Raw genomic sequence first — 15719 nt, 5'->3', positions numbered from 1 at the left:
TATTTAAGGAGCCTCCTGGCTCACATTTGAGGAGACTCTGTTCTTTGGAAGAAACCCTAGGCCGAATTGCATACTCCCTTCCTCTCTCTCTACTTTCCTTCTTGCTAGTTATTGGGTGTGATTCCATTAGAGGCATTACACTTGTGGTGCTTAGCTTCCAAGAAGATCAAGATCAAGATCAAGGGAATTATCAATTATTTGTTATAACAATTGAAAGGTATGTAACTCCTGAACCCTAGTTTACTATTTTCGAAAATAGCCTCCTCCTCTAGGGTTCCTGTTTTGCAATTCAAAGTTGTATGTTCAATAGTTAAAACATAGATCCAAAGTAGGTTGCATGTGAACTTAGGAATTGTTTTCTGGTTTATTTCTTTTACTTAAAACCCATCAACTATATCTAACCAGAATCCCAATTTAAAAACTATGATCATCATTCGTTCACTGATGTATGATTCAATCGTGGAAATGTAAAGCAGTAAATGAAACAAATCGTCATTCGTTCACAATGCATGATTTATCCTTCGAGTCATTGGATGATAGAAAGAGAAAATAGAGCAAAAAGAAGAGAGAAGAATGTTACCTGGTAGGGATGAAGACGATCGAGAAAAATCTACCGGTTGACGGAGCAGGCGATGAACGACCAAGCAAATGAGAGTGAGAGGAGCTCCGATGGATAAATAGTTTGGGGAATGAGGAATGCGATCGACGATTGACTAATTTGATCCAGATACCTCTGATTTGGGGAAGAAGACTTATTTGGGTCATGTGATCTGACCCATTTGCCCTTAATAAGACTGGTAAAAAAAATTATATTACTTGCCCTTAAAGTTTGAAAACATGACAATCAATGGATACACCACAAAGGACCCTTCTATGATGCGACAAACAACGCATTAGTTATGCAGATGGAGGGTGAAATTTATGACCTTCTATGAAACTTGAGGACCTTCTTGCAATTTATGACCAAGAAAAACTCAAATACTTGTCTTCATTTGTTGGTAAGGTTTGAATTGTTCATCTTGTTAACAAACATCTTGCAATTTAGAAACGATTTGAAGATGTTTGACTTATGCAGAAAGTCAAAGTCAACGTGGTCTTGGCTGATAGAGGATCGAATAAGCTAATTTTTTCTGAAAAACCAAAAGAGAAAGCTAATATTTAAAATATGATTTTTCATTATTATTATTATTATTATTATTTTAATATTTTCTACTCTTGTAGGCTAAGCTTAGCGTTGGAGACATTGTAAAGTGTTGCATAAAAAAGATTACTTACTATGGGATTTTCATTGAGGTATTATTATAATTTTGTTTTTATCTTATCGAAAGTAAAATATTTTTTCCCATGATTAAAAGACGTAATTGCCCTTGTAGGTGGATGATACTTTGGACTCGATTTCCTATTTTAAAATTGGGCATGTGTGATTCGTGTTATATAATATAAATATGTTAAATATTAATTTGATTATTTTATAATTTTTTTATACTTTTCTCGATAATTATAATATCTTATTTGTAGGTCATTGAAGCAAAGGTTCATCAGTTAGATTTTTCACTCGAACGTATATTCTTATCATTGAAGGACATTACAGTAATTTACCTTCCAAGTTTAATATTTTATCAATAAAAATATGGATTAAAATTACAATTTTACCCTTGTCTTGTGGCAGCCAGATCCATTGATTGAGACTTTGGAGGTTGTTGTTGGTGATCAAGCAAAATTGGATGGACAATTAGAAGCAATTGGAATTTTAGGGTAAAATTACAATTTTACCCTTGTCTTGTGGCAGCCAGATCCATTGATTATATTATTGTATGTTTGTATAATTAGATTGTGCATAGAAAACACAACTTCACGACGGGTGGCCATTTTTGCTTCAAGATCAGATTTTAAATTGCTTTTGTTTCAATAGCTTCCTACTAGTGACAATTTAATATATAATATTCAGCTGTTCAAACAATATAACATACTAATATATACTAACACCTAGTTGAACTTTGATAACACTTCTCTAATCAACCTATTGATTTTTCCTTTACGAATATTTTAAGAATATGTTGATCTTCTTAGTCACATTATCGTAAATGCATGTGACATTTTCAATCGATGAGTTTTTCTTATAGATCATATATGTCACAAAATTTGAATAAATACCATCATATAGCAAACTAACAGTTAGAATATTAATAACACGTCATCATTTTTCATCCATTCTTTAAAACAATCAATATGTGTGAATTTAACACAATCAATACCATCATATAACAAACATTTATAGTTTAGTTAACTAAAAGTAGATATTTACAGGTAAACGAACGGAGTTGAATTCAATTCCATTCTCCTTACAAACTCTCCTAACCAAACACGTGACACATTTCAATTTCTTCAAATTCCAATTCCTTTGACGGATTCCATTCCTTTGACGGATTTCATTCCTTTGATACATTTCAAAACCTGTAAATATCTACTTTTAGTTAATGATAGCAAACATTTATAGTTTAGTTACTACAAACACTACTTTCATGTTGTGTTGAATCAAAAGGGCATTTAGGTCTTTTGTCCCACCTTTCTGCCTGGGACAAAAAATTGCTAGTTTTGTCCCATTGACACGAGTCTCGGTCAAAAGATATGAATTTTGGGACAAAAGATTATGGATAACAAGGGCATTTACGTCTTTTGTTCCACCTTTTTATAGTTGGACAATATTAATCAAGCAACAACACTGGTGAAAATCAATTTACTTTACAAAAATTAGAATTTCTCAATTTGTATATCTAGTCTCTGAGTGAATAAAGATAATGAAGCCATTTTATATGTGTTGGGCCTCCAAGTTGACTTCTGGGCACTGAGTAATTCTTCTTGACTTCTGGGCACTGAGTAGTGGCTTCAACAGGTTTTCAACTTCCCCTGTTGTGCAGGATTCATCACCAACAATCAATTTACCTCCTTGCCTTACAATTCTATCGACTTCTACAATCACAGTTTACACTTACATGCACGTTATAAAAGTTCTATAACATCATAATCAATGATCTTAATACAAACTCATGTAGCTTTTGTGTGCACTGGAATTATCTCTTTTTTAACTTATTTGGTTATATATATATATATATATATATATATATATATATATATATATATATATATATATATATATATATCAACTTATTTGGTTCAGAGTTTAAGCCGCTTGAGTTGGCTTGTGGAACGAACTTTACACCAAAATTTTCTTTATTTTCATAAATTGGGTTTCATGTTTCTTCATACGACACTTTTAAAACATGATCAGAGTAATGAAATGTAACTAGATGGACTAGGATAAGATTTTTCACATTACTTATTGAATAAGAACTTTTGTAATACTTACTGATGTTACATGTTGGGATGATGACAACAAAACGAACAATGGACTGATTCCCCAAGAATATGTTCTTATGATTATGTTAGTGGGAGTATGTGGGAGGGAGAAGGCAAGCATAAGAGTAGGATAAGAATTAAGGGCTTTGTGTAACGTGATAGGAGATGTCAATGATCTTTATGTGGAGCGTAATATGAGATATCATTTTGATACATAGGGGAAGGTGATTGTATCAAATAAAGATATTGTAAACGAAGCTGAACTTCAATTCAAATACACAAGTGACAAAGTTTTGCTATCTAAATTGTATCAAATAACTGAAGACAATTCATACATTCCATATTGCAAGATTGATTTTGTTACTCAACACCCAAGAGAAAGTTTACACAGACCAATGAATTTTGCATCTCCAAACGCCATCATTACAGTGACAGCAGCGACTCTGACTCGGAGATATATAGATTCAAACACCGGTCATCTCTAAAGCCCAAACACAGACCAATGAATTTTGCATCTTCAAAATCAGAACATCAGGTAAAGGTACATTCATTGTGTTTGATAAAAAAAAACTATTGATTGTTATTTTTGCTCATGCTTTTAAATTTTATTTACAGGTGTTAAAGCGGTTGAAGAAGGCAGAGCCTGAAAGAGCAAACTCAATTTGAGCTTCATGTTCATCTTTAGGAGCGAACAATATTGCAAGTCACTGAGGCATTTTCCTCGACAGAATCTGATTCCGGAGTAGACTCATGGAAGAGGAATAGAATCAATGAAACCAATTTCACAGAAAGGCATTCAGAATCTTCAAATAGAATCTTCGTGAATAGCAACGAGCAAACAAACAACCTCCTATAGAATCTATGCAAAAAATACCATGATAGAACACATCAGCAAAAATACCTCTTGAAATCGGAATGATGTGAGTAGCAACGACAGGCGTGATGGGTGGCTGAGCAACAACGACGGCAGGAATGCGATCGGCAATGGGTTTGAATGGGATATCTTTTGAACGTGATACCTCTAATCTGGGGTTGGGGAGGAAGTAGATTTGTATAGATTTACTAATTTGCCCTTAATAAAACATTCAAACAAACGCATGGCTCAAGTTCATTAAACCATTTTTTTTACTAAAAACCAAAATAAAACAAATTAATTCTTTTTTCTTTTTTTTAAACAGCATGGTAAATAAATTTTGATTTAGAGGTAATAATTTCCAAAGCCTAAAAAATATGGGATAATATTATTATACAAAAATTAGCAAATGTATGTCATCAAAATCTAATTGTATTTATAATGTAGAAATTATATTATAATTAAATTTTCAAAACAATCAAAAATAATATTTTATTTTTGTTGTTGAGTTTTCAAAAATAATTGTGTATTTTTAATATATTTTTTTCAATAATCTTCTATATTTTGCTACGGAAACATATTCCGTAACTACTTAACTACGAAATTTTCGGCAGCAAAATACCTATGGATTTTGATTTCGTAGCTATTTTGCAAATTCACCTTTTTATAACAAATTCCATAATAGATTAGCTACAAAATTTTATTTTGTAGCAAATTTTCCTAGCAAAATAGCTACGGATCCTAATTCCATAGCTAACTAGCTACGGATTTTTATTTTGTAGCCAATTATGTAGCCAACTAGCTACATACATGGATTTTGTAACAAGTTTCATAGAGAACTAGCTACAACCAAAAAACTTGTAGCATTATTTGTAGTAAACTAGCTACGGATTTTAATTTCGTAGCAACTATTCAAGATTTAGCTACGGCATGCAATTCCGTAGCCATTTCCGTAGCAAATTAGTTACAACCAACCATTTTGTAACATATTCCGTAGTAAAATAACTATGAATTTAGATTTCGTAACAACTTTACGTAGCTATTTAAGATTTAGCTACATAATGCAATTCCGTAACCATTTATGTAGCAAAATAGCTACGACAAGTCGTTCCGTAACATATTCCGTAGTAAAATAGCAACGGATTTTGATTCCATAGTAACTTTCCGTAGCTATTTAGGATTTTTCTTGTAGTGCTTGTTGGTAATATTACTGTATATCGGGGACATACTTATTATTTTATGAGATTAAAGTATTAAACCGATACTCACTAAGGTTGTGTAATGTGTTTGATGCCTAACTTATTTTAGGTTTATTGCAATTTAGTATTTGATGATGTCACACAAATATATTATCGTAGCTTATAAACTAATTTTTTGATAAGATATTTGAGATAATTTATTGATAAGTCAGCTTAGAAACTAGAAACCAATTCTTTAACTAGCGTAGGGATGAGCATGTGACAGATTCGGTACCTACTCGAGAATCCAGCATACCTAAATGGGTGAAAAAAGAATACAAAGTGTTGAACCGAACTAACATATTGGTGAATTTCGTGATTTTATAGTACTGAGTACTGTTTCATATGTTTAAATCAGGTAGCGGGTCGGTATCGGTTTCAATACACTACCAGTATGGATTTCAGATTTGGTACTAAGTACTAACTATTCATCCTTAAGCTAGTAGATTAAATGGGGTGCAACAATTTGACAATCAAGGGGACTGCCATAAAATGATAAGTTAGTAGATTAAATGGTTATTAAATATATGTTGCGTGCATAAAAAAAATAACACAACTATGTTGCATTTTTTTTTCATTCAATCCTTTGATATTAAATAAGACATAAACTTCTTAAACTAACCATGTAAAGTATATAGAATAGTACAAAAAGAAAGAAGTTGGAGAAATAAACGTATAAAGGAGAATAGGGTTATAAACCAATGAGATTTTGCTTTTATACATACATATAGTCTCCTTGGATATGATAATGATGAAAATCAAAAAAGGAATGTAAATTACACGTGAGTGTGTACCTGGTTTTCAGGGAGCTTTCATTCTTTATATATCATTGTGTGGTATCTCGTTAAGCTACGTGATACGATATCTTTTACTTATTACTGCTACCTCTACGTATAATTATTATGTAGGCCAATATGCATCACTGTCTTTTTATTTATCCTATTTATTACTATTTACTAGTTTACTACCTCTATATAACAAAGAAGACCAAGAGATCATCTCCATATCCTAACAAGTAACAACTGTCTTTCTTTAACAAATCGCAAAAATGGCGACACAGGTCAAGAACACCGACATGCTTTCTCTTGATACGAATACGACTGAACAGGGGTATTCATCAACAACTACACCCACCAAACACCCAATTTATCAAAAAAACTTATTTCTCTCGTTTATTTCTACTGTTTCAGGGTTTTGTCTGAAGATATACCAACCGACATAATGGTGCATGTTGGTGAAGTAAAGTTCCCACTTCACAAGGTATGAATATGATCATAGAAGAGAATTAATTAAGGCCAATCTCTCAAATCCTACAGTGACTTTGCATGTGCATGTTTATAGTAACTAACTAGTTTTAGTCATGTATTATAATGGCAGTTTATGTTGGTAGCGAAGAGCAACTACATAAGAAGCTTAGTTGTAGAATCGGGTGTACCTGATTTGGAGATGATAGATCTATCTAATATCCCTGGAGGAGCTGAGATCTTTGAGAAAGTAGCAAGGTTTTGCTATGGCGTCAATTTTGAAATCACTGTAAATAATGTAGCAGCTCTCCACTGTGCTGCAGAGTACCTCGAAATGAATGATCATGGCAACCTTGCGAGCCGGACGTATGCCTTTCTCGCTAAAGTAGCCTTAACGCGGCTATGTGGCGCCATTACTGTTTTAAAATCATGTGAAGATCTTCTTCCTATAGCTGAAAAGCTCAACATCGTTAATCAATGTGTTGAAGTGGCAAGCGCTAAGGTATATATCCTTGATAAATATTCAAAATCGATGTTGAATTTGACGTTTTGATAGTAACTGTTTCAGAAAAATGAGCATTCATGGCTTATTAGATCTTCATTTCGTGCAAAATACCTCGAAACTAATGAAAAGCTTGAATCGATGTTATCTTGCAGGCTTGTGACGAAGCATATTTTCCCAGTCGTTCACCTCCGAATTGGTGGACAGAAGAATTGTCAATCGTAGGTATAAACTTCTTTCAAAAAATCATCCATTCGATGAAATCACGTGGAGCCAAGGCACTTATAATCGCCGGAGCAATCATAACCTACGCCAAGCGAACGCTGCCGGATCTCGTGCGCTACCACTCCGTCGCCGCGGTAAAATCTCCGATTTCCGATCACTCCTCCGTGTCCAGAATCAAACAACGAAACCTACTAGAGTCAATCGTCGCTTTATTCCCTGTCGAAAATCAACAAGCTGTTTTCTCAATTAATTTCCTATGTTGCCTCCTCCGGACAGCGATCTTCCTCGAAGCCAATGCCGATTGTAAGAAGCAGCTCGAGAAGCGGATATCAGTCATTCTAGATCAAGCAACCATCGACGATCTACTGGACCTGTCATACACGTTTGACAGAGAGAGGTTGTGTGATATGGAGAGTGTAAGGAGGATCGTGATAGGATTCGTGGAGAAGGAGAAGAGTGTGGTGGTATTTAACTCCGGTGACTTTGGAGAGGCTCCTTCTCCGGCGATGCTGAGGGTTGCGAAGATTATCGACGCGTATCTCGCTGAAATCGCCAAGGCTACTGAATTGAGCATTTCTAAGTTCAATGGAATTGCTAATTTGATGCCCAAAAATGCTCGAGAAGTTGACGATGATCTCTACTGCGCCATTGATAGATACCTCAAGGTAACTTGACATTGCTAATTTGCTTATCTAAACGTTCAGCTCCCAAAATACAATATTTTTATGACATGAATATATTTGTTTTAGTTATTGATAAAACCGTTAGGTGGATTAAGCAAAATAAACAAATAAAAATGATATGTAGTCTTCAAAAAAAAAAAAAATACAGAATATATAGTCTTCATTTAATAGTGTGAGTACAAGAGATATTTTAATGAACACTAATTTCTAATTTCCAGACTCATCCAAATTTGGACGAAATCGAACGAGAGAAAGTTTGTAGCACGATGGATCCACTTAAACTATCTACCGAAGCAAGGACACATGCTTCCCAAAACAAAAGACTTCCATTACAAATAGTTTTACACACGGTTTACTATGACCAATTACAAATAAGAAGTGATATCGATGGACAAAGCACACCCGGTGCCCAAAGCATGAGGTGTCAAGTACAAGCAGATGTGGCATTGGCCAAAGAAAATGAAACCTTAAGATCTGAATTATTAACGATGAAGATGTACATATCAGATCTGAAAAAGAATCAAGTGGAAGCGACATCTAGTAAAACGAAGAAAATGAAGAAGCCTACTCTCTTCTCATCAGTGTCCAAGACTTTGGGAAAATTAAATCCTTTTAAAAGTGGATCAAAAGACACGTCGAATATTGACGATGGAATAGATCATGTAAAGCCTCGTAGGAGAAGATTTTCTATGTCGTAGATGTGATTTGTGAGGTCATGTCTTGATGACACTTCTACAAAAGTGTCCATTTGGTTTACATAAAGTCACTTTAGACCAACATTGTATTTTGTTTTATAAACACTTAACTTGGTGTATATGTTTTATTTGGTTGGCTTCTATAATTTTATTTTGTTTTAAATTTGATCTCAAATAGATATTTTACTGTTATTAGATATCATATTATCTTTTTTATTATTTATATTTAATTAATATTAATATAATATTAAGATGGTTCTACATCTCTCAAGCGCATTCCTCTTCTTTTCATGATCTACATATTTTAACATCTATATCTATATATTTCTTATAAAGGATATCTATCAAAACATTGTGGTTCAAGATAAATCACTATTCTTATATCATATTCATTTGAAACTTACATAACATTTCAACTATCAACCTATTAATCATAAACACTCAAGAGTTCTATAACTTATTAATCATAACTACACAAAAGTAGTCTAACTTATATCTACTTATGATTTGTTACGAGTACTAATGATTTTAACTTTAAACTTATTAATTATTATCATTCAAGAGTTGTTTTGAAGTTATGATTATTAAATGATACTTATGATATTTAATTGGTTATATTAAATGATACTTATGATATTTAATTGGTTAAGATAAAAGTATATATAGTTCACACACATAGATGAATATATTTAATTGGTTAAGATAAACGTATATATAGTTCACACATATAGATGAGGTTACTAGACTTTGGAGGATGAGACGAAGAAAAATATAATTTGCGAAGACACCAAACTCTACTTTAGGGAGTACCTCCTCAAGTATGCCCCCACATAACCAACTCCGTTTAGTACACAACATACTTGAGTTGGTATTGGCTTCACCATCCCAACAAAATGTCAATCGAAGTGTTTTGGTTGTAAGTGGGTACTTTTTTAAAGTTGTTATGTTGTAATAGTTATGGACTTCTGTTACAGACAATGGTTAGAAAACCTATGATCATGTGTGATGTTTTGATTATAATTAAACAAAAAATAGTTATGTAATTATATAGTGGTCGTTGTTTTGGTTATAGTTAAACATGAGTAGTAATTATCAATAGATGTTTTTTTCAGATTGTATTGTTCATAATAAACTATCATGAAAATTATGTAATTTGATAATGGTTAATTATGCAAATTCAAAAAATCAATTATGAATTGTTACGCCCACAAATTTAAGGGGATATAATCGAAATTTAAAATAGTGATTAAAAAAAAGAATATGTTAAAAAAATGGACATTCATGGAAGATAGAGGAAACATGATCATATTAGAGAGAATATGGGAATTTATAGAATAGTAATAATTTTAAAAAACTAAGAAACTTTAAAAAACGGTTTAATCATTTAGACACATGTGACCATTTTAGTACGTGCTTTTCTTCTTCCAATTTATTTTGTTATGACCCGCGTAGAACACGGTAAAACGTATAAAAAATACATATAAAGTCATAAAAAAAAACCGATACAATAATTAAAAAAATGATAAAGTAACAGAAACACTTCTCGTTATTGATTATATTGAAAAAATTTAAAAATAAAATGAAATATCTAAATATCGATAATCTTTGAAGGACCTCTTTATAGACAACATTTTTTTGTTTTATTGGTTGGACAACCTTCTTCGTTACATATGAGTACCTTTAAACATTTTTTACTTGTCACGCGAGAAACAACTATATATAACTGACTATGAGTGAAGAACGGTCTACGTAAATACAATCCAACAATTGATAATGATTGTCTTTGACTCTTGTTAATGGTCATAGCAAACGGAATTGCCTCCGCTGAAAACGGAAGGAGATTCTTTTATTAGACAGAGTTAACTTCATTCGAGGTATATAAGTAGTCTCATTAAAGAATCTAGCAGTTATAATCCGTGCCTCAATGACATGTTTTCCAAGCCTAACAATTGGTAACCTAATACCATTGCATAAACCTTTGGCTTGGTCGATATTACGAAGCAACATGACCGGAACACCTGTTTTAGTGTAAGTTTATGGTTAGGAATCAGATGCCTTAAAAGCATTCAATATATCCAGAGAGAAAACTAATTCCGTAAAAAAATCTGTTGACTCTATCTCACATAAAGAATCTGAACTCAAATAAGTTTTCCCTTCATCTTTCATCAATCCTAACATGCAATCATTGATAGCATCGACCTCTTCATTTGTAGGGACCAAAATAGCTTTATCTTGAAAATATGATGGATCATCAAGATGGTTTTCAAAAGATGGATAAATGGTCGATACAATTGAATGAATATGGTCGCTTGTAGAGCGAACGTTAACGTCTTCTAGAAATTCAACTTCAGTTTCACCATCATTAGGACCGCCAATATTACCTTCACAAATTTTAAGAATCCATTTAGCAAATGTTTTTTGTCTCATCTAAATCATTAGTTGAACAACCAACCTGAAGCCTCATTAAATTGGATATTAAAGGAAAAAATGACTTATACAAATTAAACATTATAGACATATATGTATTAAAAATTAATGATAACAGTTAATATATTGGAAAATTAAAATTGATCATATATGATTTAAGATGTGGAGGTAAATATTATATAAAAGAAATTAAGAATAATTTACCTTGACTGGTTATTTGTGAAAGTGGCGACCTTGAGGAAATTAATGTGGATTGCACATTCGGGTGTATGATGTTATAAGATAGGAATGCTGAAGGTAATGTAAGGTTTCGAGTAACTCGACAATTAGGGAGTATGAAGAAATTATTTTCTAAAATGAAAATCAGTATCATAAATGGGTGAAATATATTTAAAAAAAATATCAATAGTACAATACAAAGAAAAAAAGATCAATGTCTTATATAACGTATTCATCAACTACAGTTTTAGATGACAGTCTCATTAGCCTCCTATTCTTTTTCTTTTATTCATCAGGTACTATTAAAATACAAAATTTTATATTTCATCTTAGTACATCATTTTATTCCATGAAATTCAATCAATTATAAAAATATGATAAAACAATATTATTAGCCACGGTAAATGGTAAAATGTGAGGTGCTAATTAGAAAAAAAAATAGTAATCACTAAATGGAAAATGAACATCTACATATATTTAACAAAAACAAAAAATAATAATAATAATAATAATAAAAACAGAAAAAATAAGTTGAAGTAAGTAAATGACAAATATGTCAAATTGACAGCACTCAATAATTTAGAAGAGTAATACAAATAAAAAAAGAATAACATTATATTTATGATTTAGAAGCACACTACTATTCTTTTGTAGGGACAAACATGTCAAATTGATAGCAATCAATAATTTAGAACAACAATACAAATATAAAAAATTGACAACAGTTAATAATTTAGAAAAGCAATACAAATAAAAAATGGAATAACATTGTATTAATGATTTAGAAGTATACTGCTATTCTTTTGTATGGGAAAATATGTTTAATTGACAGCAATCAATGATTTAGAACAACAATACAGATATAAGAACAAAATAACAATGTGTTTATGGTTCAGAAGTACGTTGGTAATATGTTCATTTGTAGAAAATAAAAATATCCTACCATGAAGAGATAAAAAACTATTTTCCAAATTTGCCCTTTGCATGAATAGTACCGAATGTTGCATTATCGATTTTCCATAAAGGTAAAAGTGTGTGAAATTGAAACTCTTTTTAATTCAAAAGTTTTAATTTAAACAAAAACAATAACAACATTAGCAGAGACATTAAATAGTAGGAGGAAAACGAATAAAATCAAAGTAAATGGTTTATAGGAAACACATCTATTGAAATAACTAATTAGATTAATGTGAAGATTGAGGTTTAAGTTCACGAAAGTATGCAATGATTTGATAACAAGAATTGAAAATGCAAAACAAAAAATGATAAAGGCATATAAGTACATACTGTTGATCGTCGATGACAATGCTGAAAGAGTTTTTGCTCTATTTTTCTACATAGGGAGTATGTCAATTGTTCCTACATAAATCGAAGAATAAAATTTTTAGAATTATGTATTATTTATAGAAGATATATAACGAAGAAAAGAGGAAGTGAATAAACTGAAATGTATTTTAAATTTAAATTTGAAATAGAAGATAACATAGCTTATAAGTTCCTTTTTCGAAGAGATATCATTTTACTTATGAAAAGAAGTTTACTATGTATAAGATTAATTAGAATCAATTAGAATGATTAATATGGTAAGCAATTAAATATTACAAAACGTGAATAAAGATTTTATAATTAAGCTGCTAATTTTATTGGATTTGATATAATCTCTATTATGAAAATTCAACGGGTATTAAAGGTAACACCGTAAGTTACCTTTAGACATGGTAACGATTGATGGAAATTTTTTTTTACCAAAACTTTGGTGGGTGATGTCATAGAGTAATCTCACGGTGGAAAATCTATGATTGAAATACAATCAAGAATCATGATTGTTTAAAATGATGTCATAAAATTTATATTTTAATAATATTTAGAGATGTGAAGTTTTAGCTATTTTTTTAGGAATAAGAAAATTAGCCATATTTGGGTTTTTTCATATAAAAATTGAATGTGATATTTATTTATAACAACCAAAATAATTGAAAGGCGTAATAGTAATCCAAAATGGAGTTGACCAATATTTAAATCTTGCAGATTCAATCTTTAAAAAAATAAACACCGAAATACTTCGTGACTAAAAGTTGCATATATTTTATTGTTTTTTTTACATTATTATCTAGTAAACAAAGTATATCTTTTATCAAAAATATACATATCCTACTATGAAGGGATAAAAATTGTTTTTCAGATTTGCCATTTGCATGAATAGTACCGAATGCTAAATTATCGATTTTCCATAAATGCAAAAGTATGTGAAATTGAAACTCTTTTTAATTCAGAAGTTTTAATTTAAACAAAAACAATAACAATATTAACAGAGACATTAAACAGTAGGAGGAAAACGAATAAAATGAAAGTAAATAGTTTTATTGGAAAACACAGCTATTGAAATAACTAATTAAATTAATGTGAAGATTGAAGCTTGAGTTCATGAAAGTATGCAGTGATTTGATAATAGGAATTGAAAGTGTGAAACAGAAAATCATAAGGCATAGAAGTACATACCGTTGATAGTCGATGACAACGTTGTAGAAGTTTTTGCTCTATTTTTCTGCATAGGAAGTATGTCAAGTGTTCCTGTGCAAATCGAAGAATAAAAATGTTAGAATTATGTATTATGTATAGAAGATATATAACGATGAAAAAGAGGAAGTAAATAAATTGAAATATATTTTAAATTTAATTTTGAAATAGAAGATAACATCCCTTATAAGTTTATTTTTTGTAGAGATATCATTTGACTTATGAAAAGTAGTTTACTATGTATAAGATTAATTAGAATCAATTAGAAAGATTAATATGATAAGCAATTAAATATTACAAAACGTGAATAAGGATTCTATAACTAAGCTGCTGATTTTATAGGATTTGATATAATCTCTATTATGAAAATTCAGCAGGTATTGAAGGTAACACTGTAAGTTACCTTTAGACATGGTAACGATTTATAGAAAAAAGAGTTTTTACCAAAATTTTGGTAGGTGATGTCACAAAGTGATCTAACAGTGAAAAATCTATGATCGAAATACAATCAAGAGCTCTGATTGTTTAAGATGATATCATAAGGTTCCGCTTTTAATAATATTTAGAGATATGTTGATTATATATTTGTCAGTTGATGTTTATTCTTCAATGAAAAGATAAAATAACTAAAATGTAATCTTCTTATATTTGTCTATTTTTTTTAGTGAGACATTAAATAATCGTTAATTGTATAAATCATAATTTATAAAAAAAATTATTATTTAATTTTGATCTTTTGAATTATGTGTACATTATTTGAGGATAATATGAATGTGTAGTTATTCTATTTTATAGTATATAGTTTATAAGTTATTTTTTGTTAAATTATATTAAGTGCACAAATTATATAGAATACTCTAAATTCTATTTGTTTTTGTTACCTACAAGTAACGTTTAGAATGACAAAAAACTAGAGATATAATTAACTTATAAAATATAGTTATCAGTGGCGGATCGAGGATCAAAGTAAAGGGGCATCCCCAATAAGTAAAGGGGTATCTCGATAAAAAAAATTCGCGTAATACACAATAAGAAAAAAAATTTCCGGAAAAAATTACACTACTAAATTTTTTTTGAGGGGTATCCCGGGCTACCTCGGGATACATAGTAGATCCGCCTATGATAGTTATCATAGTGTGACCAAGTTTTTAGATAGAAACTTCGTCATCGATGGATAACTTTTATTGTGTGATCTTTTTTATTTAATTTCATATTCCAATTATATCTAAGATATATACTTCGTCATCGATGGATAACTTTTATTGTATGATTATTTTTATTTAATTTCATATTCCAATTATATCTAAGATATATACGTTTTTCTTATCATATTATATTAATCATGCGCAACGCACGAATATACGTCTAATGTATTTATAAAATAGTAGTGGCTAGAGAGATTAGATGAGGATATTTAGAAGACCACATTTAGGAGTGTCAATTTACGACACAACACCAAATGAAATCGGGACGAAATCAAAATTCGAATTTATGTTCGTGTCGTGTTCGTATAAAGTTTAAAAAACACGATGTCGTGTGGTGTCGTGTTTGTCTTCACAAATCGACACAATTAAGCGTGCATTTGTCGTGTTTGTCGTTTTTAGCATGTTATATATGATTAAGTATGAATTAAATAAACTAATAGTTATGCAATGTTGTCTTTGTCGTGTTGTCGTATTTTAACCGGTTCGTTCTCGTGTTAGTGAAAAAAACACGATAGTGTCGTGTCGTGCTTGTGTTATACAAAACTTTGTCGTGT

General features: G+C 30.8%; 2 protein-coding genes across 2 annotated transcripts; one reads left to right on the top strand and one right to left on the bottom strand.

Moving 5' to 3' along the window:
• The first annotated feature begins 6440 nt into the window (after positions 1–6440).
• LOC145128439 (root phototropism protein 2-like) lies at positions 6441–8960 on the top strand. The gene is made up of 5 exons (XM_079063232.1): positions 6441–6558; positions 6639–6708; positions 6826–7194; positions 7350–8084; positions 8321–8960. Exons 1-5 carry the CDS (start codon positions 6497–6499, stop codon positions 8798–8800), a joined length of 1716 nt encoding a protein of 571 aa, XP_078919358.1. The 5' UTR covers positions 6441–6496; the 3' UTR covers positions 8801–8960.
• A 1877-nt stretch (positions 8961–10837) lies between these two features.
• On the bottom strand, positions 10838–14373 carry LOC145131157 (uncharacterized). Its single transcript, XM_079065887.1, has 3 exons — positions 14364–14373; positions 13943–14014; positions 10838–11178 (listed from the first exon to the last, which is right to left on the bottom strand). The coding sequence occupies exons 1-3, from the start codon at positions 14371–14373 to the stop codon at positions 10838–10840; spliced, it is 423 nt and encodes a 140-aa protein (XP_078922013.1).
• Positions 14374–15719: the final 1346 nt, after the last annotated feature.

The sequence above is a fragment of the Lactuca virosa genome, chromosome 8 (genome assembly GCF_052849685.1).
Source record: "Lactuca virosa cultivar CGN04683 chromosome 8, Lactuca_virosa_CGN04683_v6, whole genome shotgun sequence".
Lineage (NCBI taxonomy): Eukaryota > Viridiplantae > Streptophyta > Magnoliopsida > Asterales > Asteraceae > Lactuca > Lactuca virosa.
Note: the sequence above shows the minus strand (reverse complement) of the source record. Positions and strands in the feature narration are given on the sequence as shown.

Coding starts and splice junctions, on each gene's coding strand:
- LOC145128439 (XM_079063232.1), top strand. CDS start 6,497: ATGGCGACACAGGTCAAGAACACCGACATGCTTTCTCTTGATACGAAT. Junction 6,559..6,638: donor ACGAATACGACTGAACAGGG/GTATTCATCAAC, acceptor CTACTGTTTCAG/GGTTTTGTCTGAAGATATAC. Junction 6,709..6,825: donor TAAAGTTCCCACTTCACAAG/GTATGAATATGA, acceptor TTATAATGGCAG/TTTATGTTGGTAGCGAAGAG.
- LOC145131157 (XM_079065887.1), bottom strand. Junction 11,179..13,942: donor GTTGTCATCGACTATCAACG/GTATGTACTTCT, acceptor AAATTTGTGAAG/GTAATATTGGCGGTCCTAAT.